Source organism: Rhinolophus sinicus, linkage group LG06 (genome assembly GCF_036562045.2).
Source record: "Rhinolophus sinicus isolate RSC01 linkage group LG06, ASM3656204v1, whole genome shotgun sequence".
Classification (NCBI taxonomy): Eukaryota; Metazoa; Chordata; class Mammalia; order Chiroptera; family Rhinolophidae; genus Rhinolophus; species Rhinolophus sinicus.
In genome coordinates this window covers 67670701-67697073 of record NC_133756.1, presented here as the reverse complement: position 1 = coordinate 67697073, position 26373 = coordinate 67670701, and the positions used below count along the sequence as shown (strand labels likewise).

At 42.9% G+C, this 26373-nt stretch overlaps 1 protein-coding gene across 1 annotated transcript; it reads left to right on the top strand.

The window, feature by feature from the left end:
• Positions 1–1166: 1166 nt before the first annotated feature.
• SMIM13 (small integral membrane protein 13) lies at positions 1167–26373 on the top strand. The gene is made up of 2 exons (XM_019743009.2): positions 1167–1377; positions 24981–26373. The coding sequence occupies exons 1-2, from the start codon at positions 1302–1304 to the stop codon at positions 25166–25168; spliced, it is 264 nt and encodes an 87-aa protein (XP_019598568.1). The 5' UTR covers positions 1167–1301; the 3' UTR covers positions 25169–26373.

Genomic DNA, 26373 nt, shown 5'->3' with positions numbered 1-26373 from the left:
CCTTCTAAAATAGCTACAATTTATTCTCTTTTGAGGGCACCTCTCTAATGAACGAATGTAATCTGACAGAATTGAGGAGTTTTAATTTCAGGTAGCGATAGAGTACTTGAGATTATTAAAATGTCTCGTTTCACAGTGGTTTGTTCAAGCCAGTGCAGCAAAATTTTCAGCTGTGGGTTATCTGTCGCTTGGACTCAAGGAAGCAGTGGATTAAATTGACAACTCAGGTGAATTAAGGGCAAAGCTGATGTCCCCCGTGGGCCCTTTCTGAAAAACATTACCTATAAAAACATACAACAACATCTGTTACAGGGGGAAAAGGGAGATTCCATGCCTTCAGCCGGTTTCCTTAGCAGGAATATGGGTACTTCCTCAAAAGCCCCAAGAATATAACCTTCTGCCTCAGCAATAAGGCTAGGTTCACATGCAACTAGTTTTTCAGGCAGCTGCCACCCTTTTCTTTCCTCTTCGTTCTTCGTCTGTCATGGTTTTAAACAAAATGACTTTGTGGAGTAATGGGTGAAATCCCTCTGGCGCTTTGGCACAACCAACTGCGCGGGTTCCGAAACACGAAACCCACAGTCGGTAGACAGAGGTTGTGGCTTGAGAAAAACCAAAGGCAGAGGGGGCGAGAGGGAGGGCGAAGCAAAGCAGCAGAATCGGTGGTGCATTCTGGGAGTTGTAGTCCCTGCGGGGAGGTCCCCTCAGGCCTTCACTGGACTCTGGACTCCATCTCCCAACTGCCCCCGCGCCGCGGAGGAGGAGAGCGGTGGGGGCTCTCGGTAATGAGCTGCTGCAGAGGGAGGGGGCCTGGGAAGCTGCAGCTGCGGCTGCCAGGAGACGTTATCTGCAGTCCGCGAGGGCAGAGGGCTCCTCGGGCGGGCGGCGACGAGGGCCGTGTGGTCGCCGAGCGTCCCTGTGCTCCTCCTCTTTTCTTTACACAGGCGCGTGGTGTCCGCCATGGAAGCGCATCCGGCCGCCGCCGGGGTCTCCGGGCGCCGCGTCCCCGGCTCTCCGGAGCGATGAGGGGGTAGGGGCGCTCTGCGGCCCGCATCCGCCCGCTTTCAGTCGGCTGTGGGGAGGAGGAGGGTCGGTCCGGCCGGCCGTGCTGCCCGCCCAGCGCCGCCCCGCCCCCTGGGGGCGCTACCGAGGGGCGCCCGTCGCCCATGCCGCCCCAGCGCCCTTCCGCGCCCGGCTCCCGCCGCTGAAGCCCGGGACGCGCAGCCAGTGCCCGCCCGCTCGCTCGTCCGCCCGCGCCCACCGCCCAGCCGCTCTAAGCCGGCCGCCCCCCAACCCCCAAGATGTGGCACAACGTCGGGTTGACCCTGTTGGTGTTCGTGGCCACGCTGCTGATCGTCCTGCTCCTGATGGTGTGCGGTGAGTGTGGCATCCGCCGTGGGGCAGTTGCACGCTGCTGGACACACGCCAGGTCGACTCGTGTTGCTGACTTGCTTATTTTGTCTGGTTGAAAAAAATTAAGGCGTGAGTGGACAAGTGTCTTAAAATCATTTTACCTGTTACCTGTGCACTTACCTCTCAGGAGTGAGCTCGGAGGAGACGTACCCCTAACCCATGGCAGGCCCTCTGGCATCCTGGAGAGGAAAAGAACAGGATCCAGGGCTGGGCATCATGACTCGAGGTTAAACCAGATATTGCTTCACTGGCAGCGTCTGCTCTTGATTGCCATTCTTACCACAGTCTGCTCAGATTTTAACCTTGGCCTGTATTGGAAGGTGAAGTGATTGGTTACTCTTTTTTCTTTTTTATAGATTCTGACCCTAATGATAATGAGAGGTCTCACTACCTTAATTTAATCAAGGACAGGGTCAGAGTTAGGTTTGAAGCCCACGTGAAATTGTTTGTTTGCTCAAATTTCTGGCTTCAACTAAATTCGAAACATAAATGTTAAGACTAGGTAGAACTTAAAAACATTGGCTGTATGAAACTTCCAGGGTCAGGTAACCCAACTGTTGGTTCTGTAATAATGGTGCTATTTTGTTTGCTGAGGGGTGTTTTCCTTCTTGGGATGAGAGGGCATGAAACTTTCTTCTCAAGGTAATATTAGCTCTATTTTAGATCTTTTTTACTTTTTTATACCCAGTAACTGATAACCACAAGTTTCTTAGAGTGCTGAGCAATTGTGAAAATTTGGGAAGTGGTTAGAACCAGATGTCAGTGAGTTTTTCATAATTGCAATATTAAAGTATGGGTGCAAGTTGATGCAATCATGCTCAATATCAGAATTGTGTTTGGAGAAGATATGTAGATATGTATGCATTTGTGCACATGCATACACATGTATTTGTATTTATATACGTGTATATATGTAATTATATATGTATGCGTATGTGTGTATATATGTATATAATATACATATATCAGTTTTTTTTAATTTAAGAGTTTATTTGAACTAAACTGACATATGCCAGGGAACAAGATCTCAAATGCTCCCCTATATACTTCTATGTATAATTTTAATATTCTTGCGTTACTGAGGAACCAGAGTAAAGCTTCTAACTTACAGCAGCCTTTATTTTCTGATGATAAAACAATTGAAAAGACTTTCTCCGTTTTCTGCTTGTGATAACATGATTTGGGGCTAGTTGATGTTTAGGACCCTTAAGGTAAGGAAAACCAGGTCTTTGTGATTTTTTTTTTTTTTTTTGATGTGAGGAAGGAGGAAAGCATATGCTTTCTTTTCTAATTTGAAGATAGAAGCTACTTGGAGATGGGGACGTAATGTGTAGACTGTGACAGGTAACAGCACCTTTGATAGAATATTTGCCAAACTTGCCTTTGGGACATCAACGTTCCTAATTGCTACATACATCAGACTTGTTCTCAGCTCTCGGTAGCTATTTGACTTTAATTTTACTTATTTTTCTAAAGTGCCCTGTCTTTGGTTTTAGAAAACATGGAATGAGAGGTGAGGTGTGGTAAGTAAAAGAACACTTTATTTTGACTGGAAGGGTCAAGAACTAATAGCACTATGGAGAAGTAATCCAAGCACTTTTTTGTTGGGAGTGCTAATGCTGGGGAAGCTTCATGTTTTGACTAGGATGGGCTTGGGGCTTGGCAAGTGGAGGGAAGGATCCTACCAGACCTAAGAGAGAAAATAGGGTGTTGTATAAGTTTGCTAGGGCTGCCATAATAAAATACCACAGACAAGAAACAACAGAAATTTATTTCCTCACAGTTCTGGAGCCCAGAAGTCTGAGATCAAGGTGTCGGCAGGGTTAATTTCTTCTGAGGCCTCTCTCCTTGGCTTGCAGATGGCCACCTTCTCCCTGTGTCTTCACATGGTCTTTCCTCTGTATGTGTCTGTGTCCTAATCTTTTCTAATGAGGACACTAGTTATATTGGATTAGGGCCTCACCCTTATGAATTCATTTAACCTTAATTAACTCTTTAAAGGTACTATCTCTGAATACAGTCACGTGGGGGATTAGACATCTATGACACAGGTCAGCCTCAAGAAAGTCATTCATCCGCCAGTTTATTTTAGAACTTTGACTCTTTTGATTTTCAAATTTCAGGTTCCTGTGGAGTTTTTCCTTCTCCTATATTGTTTATGTCTACTTTTTTGTCTCATTCATTCTAAAATGTTTTCCATTCCCACCATTCACTGATGTTGCCCATTTCAAGGCAGTAACAAATGGCTTCCGTATTGCCAAGTCTGTGCTCTCTTATTAGTCCTAATTATAGTAACCTCTTATTCTATACAGGTAAGCATTCCTTCTGTGAAGCATTTCTCTTGGCTTTTGTACACTATACTCTCATGGTGTTCTTCCTACCATTGTGGCTAATTGTTAAGGCTTCTAATCCCCTAGAATTTCTTAACTTATTTTGATCACAATCTGTAATAGTAAATACATTTTACATTATTCCCAGTACATTCGTAAGTATATAAATTACATGCATCAATCACATACATCTATCTACCTACCTATCATCTCTATCTTTGAAATAAAAATTCTATGGACTAGTACTTGCCCTTACCCCATGAGATGCATGATATTTTCTATTATATTTCTATAATATACTATATTATAACACAAATACATGTTTTTTTATTTTTTATTTCTGTCCTTCTGTTCTCTACCTATGCTACATTATCCAATCGTAGAGATTTAAATATTAATTAACTGTAACTAATGACTAAAATTGGTATCTTCAGCTTTCACTTATCTTCTCCATCCCAGGCACATGCACCAAACATTTCTTCCTGATATCCCCATTTGGAGATCTATTATAATAAGCATCTCAAGCTTAATACAGATTGTTCCCAAGTTACAATGGTTTGATTTAGGATTTTTTGAATTTATGATGATGTGAAAACCATATTCATTCAGTAGAAACCATATTTCAAATTTTGAATTTTGATCTTTTCCTGGGATAGTGAAAAGCGGTTGGATAGTCTCTTATGAAGCTGGCAGCAGAGCGAGCTGCAGCTCCGGGTCAGCCACAAGGTCACTAGGGTAAACAACTGATCATGAGGGTAAGGGGTAGACAACCGTGTGTACTGTGTTGTGGTTTTTGGATATTGTGGCTTGGAATCCCATCACTTCTATAAAACACCCATCTGTGTCTCCTGATTCTGGTGAGAAGAGGAAGGCAATTACTCTTGAGATTAAACTCAAGATAATTTCCCGATGGTAGGCTAATGTTAGTGTTGCGAGCACGTATAAAATAGGCTAGGCTAAGCTATGATGTTCAGTCGAATTAAATGCATTTTCAACTTACGATATTTTCTACTTATGATGGGTTTATCGGGATGTAACCCCATCGTAAGTTGAGGAGCATCTGTACATCTAAATCAGAACTCTTGATTTTCACCCCATGTTGTCCCCCTGACCCCCTTTTCATCTCACATGTTACCAGTTGCCAAGGACTTGGGTGTCATACTTGGTTTTGCCCTCTCCTTTGCTCCCCATCCATCTCCCCTTACAAATAGCAGCCCTGTCTGAAAGTCCAATTTTATCTCTTTAAAAAATCTGAAATATGTTTTCTGCTCCATGTCTACCACCACCACCTTCTCCATTTATGGCTTGTTTTAGTTTCCTGACTAGTGTTTTTCTACTTCCCCTGTTCTTTATAATCTACTTTTCAAATACTGGTCAGACTTTTTGTTCAGAAAATGTTTTCTCAAATGTTTTTAACAAAAGAAATAAAGTTTCAAGCTTAATAGTACTAAAAGACTTATTAAAAAGAAGTTCTCTTCAAATCTCAGTTTCACTGTTTCCTATATATTTCCATATTCCTAAATAATTTATTCATAGCTATTTCTTGATTTTACAATTTAGATATTATTTACTAACCATGGTAGAGTCCCCATTTCTTTCTCAGCGTACCATTAATAATGACAATTTTTGGCTAACTTGATAGTCAAGATTTATATTTTGACTGTGTAAATAGTCCCTGCTGTTCAAAAAATAGTGTAATAATGACTATACTTCCTTTGTTATGGTTCTCCACTTTTCTTGAAGTTAATTGCCTTTTTAATTCACCTAGTTTTATTGTTTTGTATGTATACATTATTTGTTCCCCCCATGTTCCATAATCTCTTAACACACACTCATCAGTAATATTTGCCATATGTTCAGAGGAATTGTTCCTCTCCTCTCCTGATCCCCTGCAACTCCCTAAGCCAGTCCCAGAGCCCTCCTTCTTTCTCACCATCTTTCGTTCTTAGCCTCTTTACTTTCTCTATTGGAAACTTGTTTTCCAGATCTCATGGGACCATCTTTCTCAGTTTACACTCTTGTTTTGTTGGAGCACATTTTCTAGTAGTTTTCTAGAAAGAAGGCATGGAAAATAATTTCTTGAGCTAATACTTGCCTCACAATGCCTTTTTATTTTATTTTCTACCTTTATACTTGGTTGATAATTTGAATAGGTATCAGGTTGCAAATAATTTCATCCAGAATTTAAAAATTATTACTCCATTGATTTCTAACTTCCTAGGTCTGATTTTGAGAAATCTAATGCTGTTTCCTTATCCTTATATGTGACTTGGTTTCTCTTTCTAGATGCTACCTGGATAGTTTTTTTAATTATTGGTATTCTGAAACGTCATAATGACATGCCTAATGGTATATTTCTCTTTCATTTCTTCTGGGTCCTTTTGATTCAGATTTATTTTGCATTTATGGAAAAATTTCTGTCAGGTTTTTGATCATTTTCTCCCCTTGATTTTTTTCTTCTTTCTGCGACTTCTGTTAGTTGGATGTTTAATTGTTTCTTTTTATCTCCTATTTCTTGTCGTACTTTATTCCTCTCCTTTTATTTTGAAAGATGTTTGTGGTTTTATCTTTTACCTCATAGGTTTTTATTTTAACTATCCAATTTTTAATTTTAGTGCTTTCTTGTTTTCTGATTACTCTTCTATAGCAACTGTTCTTGCTTAATTTATGTATATAATATTTGATCTTCATAAGCATATATTAGTTATACTTCTTTTTAATAAAGTATTTTTCTTCTCCCTGCACTGCCTTTATTTCTTCCATGTATTTTCTTTTTGCTTGTTTGCATTCTTTTTCGATTGGAGGTTTTCTGCAAATGTCTAGTGATCTCTTCTCTGTTCAGATTGAAGGGTGAGGTAGTAAAAGGATGATAATTCTCAGTGTCAGCTCTGGGCTCTGCAGGGTGCTGGGGCGTCTTTAGGGGAATCCCCGTTGTTAGTACCGGGAGGTCTGTTCTCTGGGTACTCCATCCTCCAGAAACAAAGCCTCTCATTTCTCTGGTGGGTGTTTTAAACTTGGCTGCCTGTATGACAGCTCTGTAAGTAGACTTTCAACCCATCCTTTTTTTCTTCCTCCCCTTCCATCTTCCCATTCTAAGTCCAGATCTTTTTCATGGTTCTTGATTGAATTTTGGCTCCAATTGGTATCCTCCTCTCCTGCCATCCAGATTTCTGTTTCTTTTGCTTTGCTAGATCAGTTATCACTCTTTTAAAAATGTTACTCTTTGCTTAAAGCCTGCCCTCCAATGGTTTTCCATTTCCCTCTAAATACAACCCAGTTTTTTTACTGTGGCGATCAAGGATCTGTGTGATGTAGCCTCCTCCTTCTCCACGCATCTCTCGTTCTCCCTCCCACTACTCGCAACATTCTACCAACAGGCCCACCTTATACTCGCCTCATTCTTTCCTTAGCTCTTCACATGCTGATTCCTCTCTTCATTCAGGTTTCACATGAGCTGTCGTCTCAGAGAGACTGTCGTGCGGGAGACCCTGCTTGCTGCGCCATTTGTCATGCAGGGTGGCCTGCGGGGTCTCAGCTCCCGCTCCCCACATAAGAACGCAGGCTATGGCGAGGCCAAAAAGGAACACCCACGGAGCCATAGGTAGGGGAGTCATACCACTATAGTCTCACTGGATGCTGGATTCACACGACCTGCAACCTGCTGTCAGCTTCTTTGCCTGCCTACCCACCGACTCACCAACTAGCGCAGACTCACCAACTAGCGCAGCTGAGGCAGTTATATCAGTGGCTAATTGGCTAACTGGTTACATCTGATGGCCAACTAGCCACAGCTGATGGCCATCTACTACCCGAGCCAGCACCTTTCTACCCGGGGTCGAGAGCCTGGAAATTGCTCTCTGGGACTCTGTCCCCACACTCCACCCCTACAGGGTCTCGCCTCACAATCTACACAATAAGCGTCTTCCGCGAGGGTCCCTGTGCGAGGATCCTGGAGGTGAATGCAATATCCTGGACACAGCCAGGGTTTCTCAGGGCACCACCAGTGCTTCTGGGCACAGCCAGACTTCCTGGGCTTCTTAGGGTACCACCAGTCTCCTCCTGCCCTTCTGGCAGGTGGTATTGTCACACTGTAACGACGCACCAGGGCTGTGGCAACACCTGAGGAGAGTGGTGAGCATGTCTGCGTGTGACCCTTTTCACTACCTGGATCCAGAGACGGAACTGTCCTACCGACGTCTGTAAGATGAGGCCATGTAGCACGTCCACCCCTAGAATATATTCCGGAATGAGGGAGACATAAACCTTGTAGGTATGAGGGGGAAGCTTTTCTATACCCAGTGGTAAGGAAACAGTTTTTACAGTCACAGTCTTTCCCCTGTAGCCATCAATGCAGATTGCTGGTCCGGGGAATAGTTCTGCGTTCCCATAAACGAGACTGCAGTCTGCGCCAGTGTCAACTAGGGCCAAAACACTCTGTGCATTAGAAGGGGACCAATGTATGGACAGTTCCACGTGGGGCCTCCGGTCCCTGCTCGTCCCCTCTGACTGGGTACCTTGGCCCCACCGCTAATCAAGCTGGAAGGAGTCGGCCTCAAGCGGCCGCATGAAGTCCTGGAGGGACATGGGTCGCACTTTACCAGACTTCTCCTTTATGCTTCTCTGGAATTGTTGTTCCGGACGCAACTGTTTCCAAAGTTCCAGCAGGAGTGCATTGGGTTGTCGGTCTATTTTCTTCCTATCGACCCCTGCTGCCACGAGATCACGCCACATCTGTGCGCGTGTTACTCTCTGAGGCCCGCGACCTCGCCCCTTTACCTTTGGTTTGGGCTTCCAGGTCTCAACTGCGCGGACCTCCTGTCTTAACTTCCTTTGCCTCCGGCTTTCAACATCCCCTAGGGTGGCCATGGCAGTTGTAACTTCATGGATCCGCCGCCCCACATAGGGCGTAAGAATGGCAACCAAGGATCCAAAAGCACTCGCAGGTGCAGTATCCAAAACCAGATCTCTCATGCTGGCTGCAAAAAGCTCATCATCCGGCCCCTGCATATTAGGGTTGAAAACAGCATGTCTCATACCCATTTCACAGATGATTTGCCTAAGTTCTGTATATGACTGCCATTGACTCACAGTGTCTGGCAGCTCGCCAGCCTGTTCCCATACGGTGCGTACCGCAGCCGTGAGCCACGCCATTAGAGAATGAATGGTTGTCCTGGTCGTGGGCCAACCTATGGCAGTTCTGTAACCTTTGTCGCAGGGATGGATGCACTGTCACGAAGGCTAGCTTTTCCATCTCTCCTGGGGAGCAGAGAATGCTGTCTGCTCCCTCATCCCATAAACGTAATAGCCAAGCTGAGACTGGCTCTCCAGGGCGCTGTCGGTACCGCCTTCCCAGCTCCTGCAACTCAGTGGGAGTGTAAGGGGTGTAGGTTGTGAACTCAGTCACAGCTGGGTTGCCGGCAGCAATGCCTCTGGGGCCCAAAGGTTGCTCACGTTTTACCCTTTGCTTCAAGATTGGCCGGGCTTGGAGGTTGAGAGTTACATTGTCTCCACTCCCTTCCTCTGCCTCTGCCTCAGAGTCTCCACTGTGGGGCCCCTCTTCTAACAGGCGGACCCGGGCTTCCAGCGCTTCCAACTGGGACACCTGGTCCAGCACCTGGGCCATTTCATGAAGCACATTTTCCGTGTTGAGACTCAAGGCCGTGAGGAACATCCAGCCCACGCGGCTGGCTGTAGCTCTCTCCTCCTCCGGCAACCGCTCAGCCAGAGCCTGCAGGGCCCTCTCCACACTGGCCAGAGAGCCGTCCATGTCCTCCCACCCCTCCTTGGGCGTCCAACTCCTGAGAACAGTGGCCACCGAACACCATATACTGTGTGGGGGCCACACGTCCTCCTGCCCAGAGTCAGACTCCATTCCTACCTGGTCGGAATCCTGCTCACCGTGACAGGTGTCTGAGTGGGTGGTGGCCTCGGTGTATGATGTCCACAACCCTTGGAGCTTAAGGCCGCAGCATATTACCAAAATGAAGGCGACACCTTCTATGGCCAAAGGGTAGTGTGCCATCTGGAGGCTTGAGTCACCCAGGCAGACCGCGCCTCCCGTTCCTGGTGTCGCTCCTCACAGGCCTCCCGAAGCTGAGCTTTTACACGCACAAACTGCTCCACCATCCTTCGGTAGGCCTTGGCCAGCACCACACTGCTTGCTGTGCCATTTGTCATGAGAGGCGGCCTGTGGGGTCTCAGCTCCTGCTCCCCACATAAGAACGCAGGATATGGTGAGGCCAAAAAGGAACACCCACGGAGCCATAGGTAGGGGAGTCAGACCACTATAGTCTCACTGGACACTGGATTCACACGACCTGCAACCTGCTGTCCACTTCTCTGCCTGTCTACCCAACAACTCACTCTACTCTACTCGACTCACCAGCGCAGCCAAGGCAGTTATATCAGTGGCTAATTGGCTAACTGGTTACAGCTGACGGCCAATTAGCTACAGCTGATGGCCATCTACTACCCGAGCCAAAACCTTTCTACATGAGGCCGAGAGCCTGGAAACTGCTCTCTGGGACTCTTTCCCCACAGAGACCTATTCTCACCGTCTGGAACAGCCCATGTAGTCACTCTTTATCTCATTTAACCTTAGTTTTCGTAGGACTTGGCACTCTCTGAAATAAGACAAACTTCATTTGTCTGTTTCCCCAGTTAAAAGTGCAAGCTCCACCAAGGTAGGGACCTTGTTTGGCTTGTTCATTGCTCTATCCCTGGTTCCTAGAGTAGTGCCTGGTGTGTAATAGGCCTTCAGACATCTTAAGAAGGAATGAGGAAAAATTCCTCAATATATATTATTAAATTACCATCAAGTAAGTCTTAAGTGTGGTACAAACCAGCATTGTTTCAGAATGGATAACCCTTATATTACTTAATTCAGTACTAAATGAACATTTATGCCCAGGTGCTGTAGTGGTGGCCAGAGATGTCCAAAAATTAATAATGCATAATGACTCGTAAGGACCTTATACTCCAGTAGGGAAGACACTCTTACAAGGTAACTCTAGTAAAACCTGGGCTTCTGAGCACCAGTTTCTCATACATTATTCTCCTCCTTTTTCTGGTGGTTTTATAGAGCTCAGAATCTTTCCTTAACACAACTCCTTGTTTGCAGTTTGTGCACAAAACCGTAGACATTATTTTACCTTTCTTATTCATTCCCAATCTTAGGTCCATATGTCAGATACCCATTCATCTCCCAAATATTGGAGTGAAGCAGAGCTCAGCGGGGGTCCCTGAGCTCAGAATGCCTCTGGGGTGCCCTTCCCCAATCCAGGTGGGCTTCGCAGCCCTGTGGCTGAGCTCAGAATGCCTCTGGGATGCCCTGCCCTGTTCCAGCTCCTGGTCCCACAGCATCGCCTTGTAGATGCTTGCTAATTACAAACTCTACTGCTTAGCATTTGCCTAGGTTACTCCCCCCTACTGTTCGTGGATGGCTGGCACCACAGGAGATATGAAGACAGGAGGGGGCATCATGAAAGGAGAACAGACCTCCAGGACATCATGCAGACTCTGGGAGAGTGCCCTGATTTTCCCTAAATACCCCCAGCTGGTCTTAGAATGTAAGGTAGTTTTTGGAGGTGTTAACCTGCTGCCTTCTCAAACCACCGGTTCCCTGATAATCGCTCATTCTATGACCCAACTCCTGAGTGTGGATCTATTGGCGGAGCAGCACAGGCAGCACAAGCCCCAGAATCGTTTGGCCTCTGGTTACAGGAGCATCTCATAAGCATGGTTCTGAGATGCAGAGATAACTAAAATCTGGTTCTACCACTAAACAACAAATTCTGTAAGAGAATACAGCTTAGTCACTACTTTCAACAACAAATTGCAAGAGTCCAATAAAAGGTCTAATGTGGGTGTGAAATAGGAAGCCAACCAAGTTTGGGGCTCCTGCTGCCTGAGCTGTTCAGCCAATATATCCATGCAGGAGTTGGGTCATAGAATGAGGGTTTGTTATCAGACACCAGTGGTCTGAGAAGGCAGCAGGTTAATACCTCCAAAAACTGCCTAATATTCTCAGACCGGCTTTGGATATTTAAAGGAAAATCTGGGCCTTCCCTTAAAGGCTACATCAGGATTCGGGGTGGAATGGGGGGAGGGGGTCTGCATGGAGCCTTCCCTCTGGCAACGTGGCTCCCTCCTGCTTCAGCAACCAAGGAACAATGATGGGAGTAGCCTAGAAAGAATGCTAGACCGCATTGTGATCAATAAGCCTAAGCATATTACTTAAAAGTTTCAGCGTCATTTTCTAAAACGGAACTGGGTGGGACAGGGAACATTCCCAGCTCAAGTCACAGGGGGATAATCTATTCTTAACCTATAGGTCAAGGAAAGGTGATGCCTTGGGCATTGCGAGGGTTCCCAATGGGCCCTGCTGTGGGTACTCTGTACTTTTACATGAAATTCATCAACTTAGGTGTGTGTATTCATTCCCTGTTATCACTGTCCTTTCAAACACAAGTACTATTTTTTTTTAACACAAAGTTGAACACAATTCGATGAGTTATAGAATGTATGTAGTGTGACCACACCACAATCAGGATACGGAACATTTTCATCACTCCAGAAAGTTCCCTCATGTCCTTTTGTAGTTAATTCTCAAGTCCCTGGCAACAACTGAACTGCTTTCCATAGCCATAATTTTGCCTTTTTTAGAATTTATTATAGATGGAATTGTACAACATGCTTTTTGTGTTTGACTTCTTTCACTTAGCGTAATGCTTTTGAGGTCCATCTGTCTATGTTGTTGTGTATATGACTGATTTCTTGTTTTTATTGCTGTATAATATTCCATTGTATGATGTACCACAAGTTGTTTATTCATTTACCTATTGATGGATGTTAGGATTACTTCCAGATTTTGGCTGTTACAAGTATTACTACTATTACTAACATTCAATTATAAGTCTTGTTGTTTTCATTTCTCTTGGGTAAATTTATAAGAAACTACCAAACATTTTGCATTGCCAACAGTCATGTGGTAAAGTGTCTGTTCAAATTTTTTGCGCATTAAAAAAAAGTCATCTTTTTATTATCAAAGTTGTAACAATTCTTTATGTATTTTGAGTATAGTCTCGTATCAGATACATGTTTTGTAAATATTTTTTTCTAGTCTGCATCTTGCCTTTTCATTTTTAAGTGTCTTTAGAAAAGCAAATGTTTTGTATTTCGAATGTCACATCTGTCAATTTTTTCTTTTGTATTTAATGCTTTTTGAGTCCTATCTGAGAAATTATTGCTTACCCCAAACTCACAAAGATTTTTCTCCTATAATTTCTTCTTAGAGTTTTATATTTTAGGTTTTACCGATAGGTCTCTATACTTTGAAGTAATTATTGTGTATGGTTTGAATTAAGGATTGGGGTTCTTTTTCTTACATAAGGATATGAAACTGTTTTGGCCTCATTTATTGAAAAGGCAGTTGTAGAGAATCAGTTGACTCAATATACTACAGAGGGTGCCAAAAATTGTATTCACATTTTAAGAAAGAAAAAAACTGTATTAAAATTGTAATAATATATACCAGTAACAAAAGATGAACACAAGTCGTGTATGCATTTTTTTGCCACCCTGGTATGTGGATTTATTTCTGGATTATTCTGTTCCATTGAGCTATACGTGTCTATTCTTATGTCAGCTGTGTAGGTTGTGCAATGTTATTTTTTTCAAAGTGTTTTGGCTATTTTAGATGCTTTGCATTTTCTTGCAAGCTTCAGAATCAGCTTGTCAAAATTGAACTATTGAATGTATAGGTCAAGTTGGAGAGAATTGACGTCTTAATGTTGAAGTCCATGACCGTATTATATCTCTCCATTTTTTTAGGACTGTCTCTTAGCAACACTTTGTATATTTCAATGTGTAATGTAGTTCTTGCATTGATCTAGTTTAATTTAGCTATAAAGGTTTCATATTTGATGCTCTTGTAAATGGTATTCTTTTAATGTTTCCTGCTAATATATTATAGAAAGAAATGATTTTTGTGTATTGATAGTGTATGTGGTAAAACTGCTAAATTCATTCATTCATTCATTTATATGCATATTGCCTTTATATCCTATAACCTTGTCAGATTCACTCTTCTACTAAGATTTTGGATGGAAAGGATTCCTTTTTTGGAAAATCCATAGGATTTTCTAACCAGCGGCTCATGGTAATTGTAAATGAAGATTGTTTTACCTATTCTTTCCAATGTGTACGTCTTTTAGTTCTTGCCTCATTGTACCTCCACTACATTGTGGAAGGGGTGAAAACAGACCTTCCTCCCTGTAATCTGTCACCATTAAGTATTATTGATGTTAGCTGTAGGTTCTTTATAGATATTCTTTATCAGGTTGAACAAGATAAGTTTCCTTCTATTACTACTTGGCTGAGATTTTTTTTAAAAATCAGAAATGTGTGTTGGATTTTATTTCTTGTTTTCCCTGAATCTATTGAGATGATTATGGAGTTTTTCTTTAAGTTTGTTAATATGGTGAATTATATTGATTTTGAATGTTGAAGCAATTCTGCATTCTTCAGATGAATTCCCTTTGTTCATGATATACTATGCCTTTTATATGTTGCAGGATTTGATTTACCAAATTCTTAAGGTTTTCCTGTTTACATTCATGAGAAATATTTGTAGTTTTAGTAAATGCCTTTGTCTGGTTTTGTCACGTAAGGTCATGCAGACCTCATGAAATGAGTTAGGAAGTATTTCTTTCTCTTACTTTTTGGAAGCCTTTGCATAGAATTGGCATAGTTTCTATTGCTGCATAACAAATACCCCAAACTTAGCAGCTTCAAACAACATGTAATTATTAGCTCACAGTTTTTGTGGGTCAGGAGTCTGCATGTGGCTTAGCTGGGTCCTTTGCTCCTCATCTCACAAATCTGCAGTCGGGGTATTGGCCTGGCTCATGTGGAGCTTGGGAGAATCCGATTCTTTGTCACTGTAGGACTCTTGGCGTGCTTCTTCAAGCAAGCAGGAGAATCTCTCTGGCACCAGGCAAGGTCCCAGTCTCTCTTGTAATGACAAATTCAATTTTTAAAGTAGCTATTCTAGCTCACTGTTTCTTCTTGCATGGGCTTTTATAGTTTGTGTTTTTGAAGCACTATGCCTATTTAATCTGAATTATATAATTTGTGGGAGTAAAGTTTCTAATATTCTCTCCTCTTACTATCCGTAGGATCTGTGCTGATGTCTTCTCTTTCATGCCTGTTATTGGTTACTGTGACCTTTCTCTTCTTTCTTGGTGATCAGTCAGGCTAGATTTTGTAAATTTTATTGATCTTTTCAGAGAATCAGCTTTGGTTTCATTGATTCTCCCCCTCCATTAGTCATAGTCTATTTTATTGATTTATGTTTTTATCTTTATTTTCTTCTACTTATTTTGAGTTTCAGGTTAACTTGCCCAAATTGGAAGTAAGTTGTTGAGTTAGGATTCATGGCCAAGCAGTGTAGATCCAGGAGCTGTAAGAGATTATGGTGATAACCTAGTTGATAGATAATAAAGGGTTTGATCTAGGATAGAGAACGACACTGAGAATGTAGAGAAGGACACAGATGGAAGAGGGTATATTAAGGTAGATATATAGCACTGAGGTAAAGTAGGGGAGGACCAATGTGCTGAAAAGACAACCTTTGCCACCAGAAAGTAAGGAAAAGATACAGTCAGAATGGTATGTCCAGGGGCTTATCTTCTGGTACCACCCAGTGTCATTACAAAAGGGGTTTGCAGTAGAGTGAGCATCGTGGTAGGAGTTGGAAGAGCATGGCTGTGTTTTTACGTAGCCTATGTTATCTTAGAAGTGAATCTTAGCTGTCTTAAATGAAATGAGGTAATAGGATTGAAAATGGAAAAGAGCTTTGTACAAATTGAAATTGGTATTGAGCCAGTTGGTTAACTATGTAGACACCACCGTGAAGGCGGGGTTATGAAACTCCACTGGAATGATTCCACAAAGATAAGAATTTGTGGTTACACTGCATCTGTGCTTTTGACCTAAAACACCTTGGCTAATCAAATTCTCATTCCTCAGCTAGTGTTTCGTGTTTTAGCCTTACTTTCACCATGAAAATCTGAGAAATAAGGTACTATTTTTAAACTCGTTGCTCCGTTTTGCGTAGCTGGCGATCTTCAGTGGTTGAAAGTTTGCTTGAGCCTTTGTTTTCTTACCTGGAAAATGGGGGTGATTCCTGGTCTAATTAATTCAGAGGGCTACCGGGAGGATTAAATGAGATGCTGAATACAAGGGCATCTGTGAACTGAGAGCTCTATAATTACAGCTATCTCCTGGGTTTGTGGTGTGTTGATGGTGATGGTTCATCACTCAAATTCATCACTATCCTTCTGCAGCCAGCACGTTTATCTTGCATAAAAAACAATGTACAGTGTGTTTTATGAAATTTATTTTTTGACCTAACGCTTAGTTATTGGCACACTTGTGAGTGTTCCTTTGCTTATATCAAAATACACACCCTCTGTTGCCAGCCAGTTTTTTTTGATACAGTGTTTACCAGTGTGAGACTGGAGCAAAGTACAGAGTTGTGTTTTAAATGATGAAAAGCTGCAATAGTAGTTTTAACAATCAGTGTAAATTTCTGATTATAAATACATATAATTGTGGATAATCCTTTCTCCCCCACCTTTCCTTTTTTCTGCCTTCCTCCTTCCCGTTGTTTTATAACTAAATCCCAAGACAAGGAACAAGACAAATACCCTGTAGAATAAGGGTAGGTAAGGAGTTTCTGGTATCTGCGTATCAAGTTTGGTGGGAAGAATTTTACGAATTATAATTCCATAAGAGAGAGGTCCTATCGCTGCTGTAGGCATGCAGGGTGCAATAGTAAGTCCCTTTCCGTGAAAGGTAGTCTGGGTTTTAGTGGTTATTTTTCCTACTATCCTGCTCTACTCCAAAGGTACATATATACACCCAGGGAAAGTTACTAGAGCCCAGAGTCCAAATTAGGTTGGTCTGTTCTTGTGGTAAGTCAGAGTTGTTTATCTGAACTGGTGATTCCATCCCTTGTCTGTGGTGCCTCTCCCTCTCCCAGCAGACGCTCCTATGCATGTTCCTCTCTGCTATTTGACGCTCTCTTACAACCAATAACATGTAGATACGGTGTCATGATTCATTTTATATATATTATATAACTTTCTACTTGTCTTCTCTTATGTTCATAGAATACAAGAGAATGAACTCTGAATACACAAATGTTATACTAAACCGTTCTATTAACCAGGCAATGCAATCCTACGTGGAGCAATGATATCCTCACTCTTTATGTCCCACTTCTGAGCATCCATTGCATCACTCCTCATCTACCCGTCCTCCCTCTGCAGCATCGCCCCACTCAGCAGCAGCGCCTGGGCAGTTTCTTTATAGCTCCCCCTCACTTGCCTCCTCTGTCCAGTCACTAAATACTAAAGTGACTTTTGTTGCCTTTACTCAAGTGAGATCTTCTCAGATAGTTAATCTGGTCAGCTGGTGTTCCATGCCTTCCCCACTGGTGCTCCATTGCTCATCCTTTTCCCTGTCCTGGGTCATCTTCATAACTGATGGGCAGTGGCACTTAGGTTTCTTCTCACTCCTTTTCTCTTTTCCTAACCTGTGTGTGCATCATAGTAATCAAGGAGATTAAAAAATGAGTGAGCACAGTCCCTGGACATTGGTTTGTGAGATCTGGGACGAGTTGTTGGGAATCTAGTTTCTAAAAGCTCCCTAGCAGAATCCAATGAGTATCCAGTGTGGGCGATTTTTCTTGTGAATGGCTGCAGCGTGGTAATCACATACTGTAACTGGGTTCATTGCATTGGATATTACATGCTTTGAACTTTCCTTACACTGACATGAGTCCCTTTCCCTGAAAAGGAGGTATGACTCAGTCTCATCTGATCCCACCCTTCCCTCCCCCAAGTAGTTCATCTGCTCTGGCAGTGTGGACCTTCGTGAACAGTCACATTGCGTTGAGGTTCTCAAGGCATTGAGGCAGATCCCATGAAAATTGAAGGGTTTGGTTAGCCAAAAGAGTTACCGGCCTAGCTCAGTGATTTCTTTTGGGTGACTCTTTTAGTAGGAACCATCCTCCAGGAGCCTGTGGCCCAGTGAAAGCTGAGGAGACTTCTTGACTGGAGGTCTTTCTCCAGGCTATCCTATGGACTCCCTTCTAATCTCTAAACTTACTCTGGAACTCTCAGGGGGAGGCTCTCCAGCCATGTTCACAATACCTGACCCAGGTAACGCACATCGGTCTCAGGGCTCACACTTGACCCCTGTTGGGACGGAGATTCTGCTTTTTTGAGGATATGAACTTGGAAGTCATACAAAGCTGTGAAGAAGCATCTATGCAAGAGAAGCCCAGCAGAAAGTGGAGCGAGCTTGCAGAGAGATAGCGATAATGCTGAGAGAATGGCTTCCGTTCACAAGAGCCTTCTTCTAGTAAGAGTGCTTCTTCCCACGTATTCAGGAGACAGTCCTCTAAGCTAATAAGAATCTCCCCCTTTTTGTTAAGCAGATGCAGGATTTCTGTTACTTGAACTAAAAGCTACTTTAATAAAATAACAGGATATGGACTATGTATATGACTTTCTATTTTGTGTTTGGTCAGTACCAGTAAAATGCTATTGATGAGTAGGTCATGGCCGTATTAATCAGCTACAGGGAGTGTGACATACGGAAAGTATGTGTAAGGACAGTTTAGTTTCGTTGAATCCCAATTTGGCTATTAAATGATATGTGCAAAGCATTTCCTCACAGTACCTGTCCCTAAGTTACCTATTATTATTAGGTTGGTGCAAAAATAACTGCAGTTTTTATAATTATTTTTTAACCTTTAAAACCACAGTTACTTTGGCATGAACCTAATATTTCCATGTACAATTAACATAGCCAGTGGTTATCTTAGTAGCAGGTGTTTCTGGCACAATAGTACCTCTCTTAGTTTGCTAAGTCTGGCTTTTCGTGGTATATACTCACTAGGGTGTTAATTGTGCTTCTTTTTCTAAAATAAGCAGTGTGCAGTATTTCCATTCAAACTGCCTGGAATTTTTAGTATCATTTCTTTTCTCAGATTATTAACACTGTGATAAACAGCGTGTTGGAGAAGCACAGGATCTTACTGCTATGCACTGTGCTATGGAACCCCCCCCCCCCATCCTCCTCCCATCTCCCCAGAATGACAGCTATGTAAGAACTGAGGTATTTCACTTGGAGGACAAGATGTTGAGCTTCCTCAGTGTACTGAATGCTACTGCAGTGCTTATCAGCACTACGATTTGTCTCTTAATGTTGCTTTCCCACCCTGTCGTTACAGTTGTCATTGTGAAAGCCAGGCACAGTAGGCATTTGTTCTTTCTGGCTGCCCAGCACATGAACTCCACATCTGTAGTAGGGGAATTCTCTCCTCACGATTTTTTGTGAGAAACAGTGTCACAACCCATTTGTTCCCCCTCCACCCCCACCCGCGCATACCTTACACCCAGGGAGAAGAGGAGCAAATAAGCACACTTTTCAAGTTTGCTTATCTCCATATTTGGGGGTAGAAATTAAAGAGGTATGTGTGTAGTCTAGTGATTTGGCTGGTGTGGGTAGTCAGGGAGTGGTGAGTGTGGAGGGAGTGGCCTTGACTTGCTGCTACAAACTGGAGTTTCTCTCATTGGCCACTATGTTCTGAATATGGCTTTCAGTTGAATCTCTTACATTGTTTGGTTGCTAGCAAAAAAAAAAGGGGGGGGGTGCATTATTTTCTCGTTTTATTAAAATCAGGAAAGCAAGAGTGTGTGATCTAGCTGAATGCTCTTACATCTACCCAAACCAACTGCTACAACTATCTTCAGTTCCTTGTTTTGTAGATTTCTGTGCTGGGAGACTTTGCTTTCTCTAAATCATCCCAAGGGCAGTATAATGGGAACTTCAGTGGTGGCGGCCCTTCGCTCTAGTTTCTCTTCAGTCAGAAGACCTTCAGTAACCTTCCTTACTTTTCTCTGTGGTCATTTTATACTTGTAGGCACTGTTAGAATCTTTGATCTTTATGAGGTCCAGTCTTTCATCTTTGAGCTTGATTATAATTTCCCTGATGGTAACTTCACTTCCATAATCTGTAGTTAGCACAGTACCCTGGGCAAGTGAGTTCTTTCAACTTTTAGGTTGGGTTCTCAAAACTAACCTAAGAGTTAAGGGTTTCCCTTGGTGTCTGTTGAAACCAATTGACCTTAGTAAGTTAAGCCGATTAATGACATTGGCCTATCTAAAACACATACCTCTAAAGAGCATTTGCGATTTATTTATGATTTCTGACTTGCTTTTCTACTAAGTTTCCTTATTATCAAAACCATATGTGTCCAGTGTAGAAAAATTTGGAAAGTGTAGAGAAGTTATAAAATAAACAGTGTAGGTCCCACATTGACTAGAGTCAGTGCAATTCCTACCAGGATTTGTGGTGCCTTTTTTGTAGAAATTTACAAGATAATTTAAAAATCACACGTACATGCATGGAACTCAGAACAATCTTGAAAAGAACAAACTTGATGGGCTTATACTCTCGATTTCAAAACGTAGTACAAACTAGTGTAATCAAGGTGTGCTGGCATGAGGGCAGACATACAGATCAGTGGAGCAGAACTGAGAGTCCAGAAATAAACGGGAACCTTTATGGTCATTTGATTTTTGACAAAAGTGCTAAGAGAATGTAAGGGAGAGGGGACAGAGAACAGTCTTTTCAACAAGGGGTTCTGGTACAACTTGATGTCCACATGCAAAAGACTGCATTTGGACCTCACACCAAAATTAAGTAAAATGGATCGAAGACCGAACTGGAAGAGCTAAAACTCTTAGAAGAATACATAGATTTTTATGACCTTGGGTTAGTCAGTGGTTCCCTAGATATGGCATCAAAAGCACAAGCAACCAAAGAAAACAAGAGATAATTGGATTTCATCATAGAAAAAGTGACAAATTGGTCATTGTTCTAGTGAAAAGCTTTTGTACTTCAAAGAACATTATCCAGATAGTGAAAAATGAGCCACACAGAAAATATTTCCAAATCGTATGTTTGGTAAGGGTTTAATAACAAGAATATATAAAGAACTCTGACAACTTAATAATAAAAGAAAAACAACCCGATTAAAGTGGATGAAGGAATTGAATAGACATTTCTGCAAAGAAGATACACAAATGGCCAGTAAAAACATGAAAAGATGTTTAAATCTTATCCTTAGGGAAATGCAAGTAAGCGCCAAACTGATATACACTTTACACCCGCAAGCATGACTATAATAAAAAAGGTGGACAATAAAATGTCTTGAGGAGGATGTAGAGAAGTTGGAACCTCATGCTTTGCATATGGGTTTAAACATATAGTTACCATATGACCCAGCAACTGTCCTCATAGATATATGCCCAGGAGAAATGGAAACATGTTTGAGTAAAAACTTGTACACAAATGGTCTTTGGAGCGATAGAGTGGAAACTTCCCCCCGCTTCTTCCTCCTGCCCCCCCACCCCCAGTTCAAGCTGTTGTTTCTCAGTCTAGTTGGGTAGGACACAGCTTCCTGGCCCATGCTGGTATTATGAGCTCTGCGCTCCCACTGGCTGAGGCCGTTGGTTGGTAGGTGGGCTGGTGGCCACTCCCGGCAGCTCTTGGCAGCTCTTGCTGGCTGTCGGCCACTCTCAGTGGCACAAGGTAGCACACAGCAGCCCCTGGCCACTCACTCTGGCCGCTGACCTCTCGGAGGCACAATGTAGCCCGCTGCAGCCTGCAGCAGCTCAGGGCATCTTATGCCAACCTCCCTCTGCTCACAGCAGCCCAGGTCCAGGGAGAGCTGTTGTTCACAATGTTAACTATAGAGGGCGCAGCTCACTGGCCCATAGGGAATCAAACCAGCAACCTAGGCGTGAGGAGCATGGCGTTAGGAGCATGGCGCTCCAACCCCCTGAGCCACCAGGCAGGCCCACTTTGTTATAATAGCCAAAAAATAGAAACTAGCCAAATGTCCGTTAATTGGTGAATGGTTAAACAAAATGTGACCTATCCATGCAATGGAATATTATTCAGTAAGAAATAGGAATGAAGTGTGTGGGGACAGAGCCCCAGAAAGCAGTTTCCAGGCTCTTGGCCTCACATAGAAAGGTACTGGCTCAGGTAGTAAATGGCCATCAACTGTGATTGGATGGCCATCAGCTGTGGTTAGTTGGCCGTCAGCTGTAACCAGTGAGCCATTGGCCACTAATATAACTGCTGTGGCTACACTGGCAAAAAAATGGGGGCTAGCAAGAAGATGGTGGCTGAGCCTGCAAGCGGAGCAATGAGGGTTGAGAACTGTGTGGCTCCTGTTTCCTGTTTCTCCAACCCAGCCGCCAGCGAGAATATAGTGGTATGACTCCCCCATCTATGGCTCCGTTGGGTGTTCCTTTTGGGCCTGGCCACATCCTGCATTCTTATGACGGGAGCGGGACCAGAGACCCCGCTGGCCACCCAACACGACAAAGTGATACGAGCAACGACATGGATGAAGAACCTCGAAGATATATGCTGAGTGAAAGAAGCCAGACACAGAAGACTGCACATATCATGATATCACTTATTGGCATATACATCAGGGAGGTTGCACGTTTGATTCCAGACCAGTGCAATAAAATGAATATCACATTAAAGCGAGTCATGAACTTTTTGGTTTTCTCGTGCATATAAAAGTTATGTTTACACTATTCTGTAGTCAGTTATGTATGAGGTAGCATTATGTTAAAAAAGCCAACAACGTATATGCTGTAATTAAAAATTACTTTATTGCCAAGAAATATTAACCATCAATAGAGCCTCAGGGAGTCGTAATCTTTTTGCTGGTGGAGGGTGTTGCCATGGTGCTGATGGCTGCTGTCTGATCAAGGTGGTAGCTATTGATGGTTGTAATGGCTGCGGCAATTTCTTAGGCTAACAGTGAAGTTTACTACATCAATTTTCTCTTCCTTTCAGGAATGATTTCTCTGTAGTATGTGATGCTGTTGATTCCATTCTACCCACAGTAAGACTTATTTAAAAATGGAGTTAATCCTCTCAAACCCAGCTGCTGCTTTATGAACTAAGTTTATGTGATATTCTAATCCTTTGTCGTCATTTCAACAATCTTCACATCTCCACCAGAAGATTTCATTTCAAGAGATCACTTTCTTTGCTCATCCACAGAAAGCAAGTCCTCATCTGTTAAGTTTTATCATGAGATTGTAGCAATTCAGTCTCATTGTCGGGCGCGGAGGCCTGCTCGCCGCACCATTTTTCAGGTGGGGTGGCCTGCGGGGTCTCTGCTCCCGCTCCCCACATAAGAACGCAGGATATGGTGAGGCCAAAAAGGAACACCCACGGAGCCATAGGTAGGGGAGTCATACCACTATGGTCTCACTGGAGGCTGGGCCCACCGGACGCCGACCTGCCGTCCGCCTTTCCGCCAACCGATCGACCGATGACTCTTCTCTCGACTCTCCTCCACTCTCCTCGACTCTCTTCTGCTCTGCTCTGCTCGGCTCCTCGTCAGTCCTCGGCAATCCTTCGTAGCCGCAGCAGTTATACCAGTGGCCAATCGGCTAACCGGCCACAGCCGACGGCCAATCAGCCATAGCCGACGGCCATCCACCACCCGAGCTAGCACCCTTCCACGTGAGGCCAAGAGCCTGTAAACTACTCTCTGGGGCTCTTTCCCCACACTCATCTTCAGGCTCGGCTTCTAATTCTAGTTCTCTTGCCATTCCCACATCTACAATTACTTCCTCCTCTGAAGTCTTCAACCCCTCATAGTCATCTGTGAGGGTGGGAATTAGCTTCTTCCAAACTCCTGTTAATGTTGATATGTTGTTCTCTTCCAATGAATCACAGATGTTATTAATATCATTTAGAAGGGTGAATTCTTTCCAGAATGTTTTCAATTTCCTTTGCCCAGATCCATTAGACGAATCACTATCTATGGCAGCTATAGCCTTACGAAATCTGTTTCAGAGCTCCAGAGCAGGAGGGGATCCTGAATGGGGGTGCCCAGTGACTGAGGCAAAAACTCTTACTTTTATACCTTCCCTTGCCTGTTTGGGGAAGGGGAGCTGACGCCTTTTAATGAAATTCATCTACCAGGTTTGTTCTGCTTGCCCATCCTGAAGGAATTAGCAAAATAACCCACTCTTATTTATCAGATCTGCTCCATTTGTCAGGCCAAAAGGAATTTTATGATTAACCTCAAGGCCTTGTTAACATTTTTTCCTGGAGTGAAGAAGTGATTTCAACCTGGAGTTTTAGGATATGGCTGTCTTTGTTTATTCCCCCAGTGACCTGCCAGTCTACCTGGGGACAGGCTAACCTTTCTCACTATGGTCTATTGCTTTTCTGTGAAACTAGAGCATTTAAAGTAAAGACAACGTGGTAACATGAAAAACTTTGTTATAATGGTTGATTTTGTTTATTTTATGCTCTTAACATTTCAGAGCAGCCAGTCATAGGTTCAGAGGTTTAATCCTGTGTGTTCCTTTATTGATTATTTTTCCTTTTAGTGGGCATGTAAAACTTAGTAAACTTCAGACTCCTTGCAAAACAAGGACAATTTGGTAATTTTTTTTCCAGGAGAGTTATTCAAACGTTAATGACTTTGACATGAAAATAGTATATTTTTAGAACCTTGAATTTAAGATACTGGTGCTCTGGTTTTATTATCTCATCGTGTAATAAAGAAAGTTTGTTATTTTCTGTGAAAATGTGTTATTTCTAGAAACTCAGTAGTAGGTGGTCCTGACTGAGAAGATTTCACTGTAGTGCATTTGATGCTGCCATTTAATGTCTTTTGCATTCTGATCAAAGAAAACTTGCTTTTAGTAAACACTAGCAGTGTGGTACGAATGTGCAAGTAAATAGCAAAGTGTATTTTTTCTTACCGAAAAAAGGCTCTCAAAAAGTTGATTTTAATATAATAAACACTTTTACTTAGGTCTGATCTCATAATTTTAATGTTGATGGACGGAGCTTGGATTCTAAATTCTGTAAAGGCAGAAACTGTTTTGCCATCCCTGTAGAATCCCAGAGTTTATCCTTAGTGTTGTCCACAGTAAATGCTTAGTAAGCATTTGTTACATAAATATATGTTTGTCCTCACACATTATTTATTTACATCATACATATTTTGTAAAATTATCCCCCACGCCCCACAATTCACTGGAATGTTGTCAATGGTATCATCGTGTGTAACCGTCTTTTCTTCATGTTTTTGTCTCTCTTAGGTTGGTATTTTGTATGGCATCTTTTCTTATCGAAATTCAAGTTTCTGCGGGAATTGGTGGGAGACACAGGCTCCCAGGAGGGAGATCCTGAGCCTTCAGGGTCTGAGACAGAAGAGGATGCTTGCTTGTCTCCACACAGGATGAGATCTGCTCGTCAGAGGAGGGCGCCTTCTGAAGAGGGCCGCTGACCCCGACCCCGCCTGCCAGTCAGTGACAGGCAGTGGGAGCCCTGTCTTTCATGACTTGGCTTTGCAGTTTGCGGAAATATTGAAGAACTTTTGTTTTAACTGGATGTTCAGTCCAATTGAAAAACAAAAAATTTACACGTAAGCCATATGAAAATAAAGGGAATTAAAACCAAATCGGACCATTGCAAATTTCATCTTAAAAATAATCTCTTGCTTTACTAGCTTTTACTTATATACCTATTCCTTGGCTCTTGGGCTTCTGTTCTTGCACTTGTGTGAATCTGTCAAACATTATAGTCTTGAAAAACCGCATTTTACTAGTTTTAGAATGTACTTTTCTCTGCCCCCCAACCCCCAACATTTTAATTTGTCTGAAATGGGGATGCATCTCACCAACGCTGTCAGCCAGGCAACAGTTGATGTGATTTTCCTCGCCTGTGCGTGTATGAACTCACAACTTGTCATAGCATCATCTCTGTATTGTCGGTATCAAATGCGTCAGATTAATTGGCATTTAAAAATGTATCCTAAAACATTACACTATGATTCAGCACTGAAACACAAAGTTATTGTGTATGCAGAAAAGCATGGAAACAGGGCAGCAGGGCGTACATTTGACATTAGTGAGGCCAATATCCGTCCCTGGCGGAATGACTGGAATTCCGTGTTTTCTTGTAAAGCCACAAAAAGCTTTACAGGGCCTAAGCAGGGGAGATACCCAAAAGTAGAGGAAGCTGTACTCCATTTTGTCACTGAGCCACGTGTCAAAGGATTGCCTATCACATGCCAAGCAGTGCGTTGAAGGAGGGAGAAATTGCCAAAACCCTTGGAATAGGTGAAATGCAATGTAAAGCCGCGAGAGGCTGGTGTGACCGATTTATGCGAGGAGCAGGATTGTCGTTAAGGTGTCAAACGCTGTGCTGTCCAAAGCTTCCTGCTAACCTCAACCGGAAGGTGGTGGTAGAGCACTTGTCCAGGAAGTGCTGCGTCACCAGTGCGCTGGTGACACCACGGGTGCTGTGGGGCGGAAGCGTGCAGATCTCTGATTGGGATTTCAGAAGTGACTCAGCAGGGTTGGACTTGGAATAGTCAGTTATAACTTAATCAGTTTATTTTCTACACTTTATGCACAAGACTGATGTGATAAAAATCTGTTTAAGTCTCTTTCGATAACTGTAAAATAAACATTCTATATGTTACGAAAA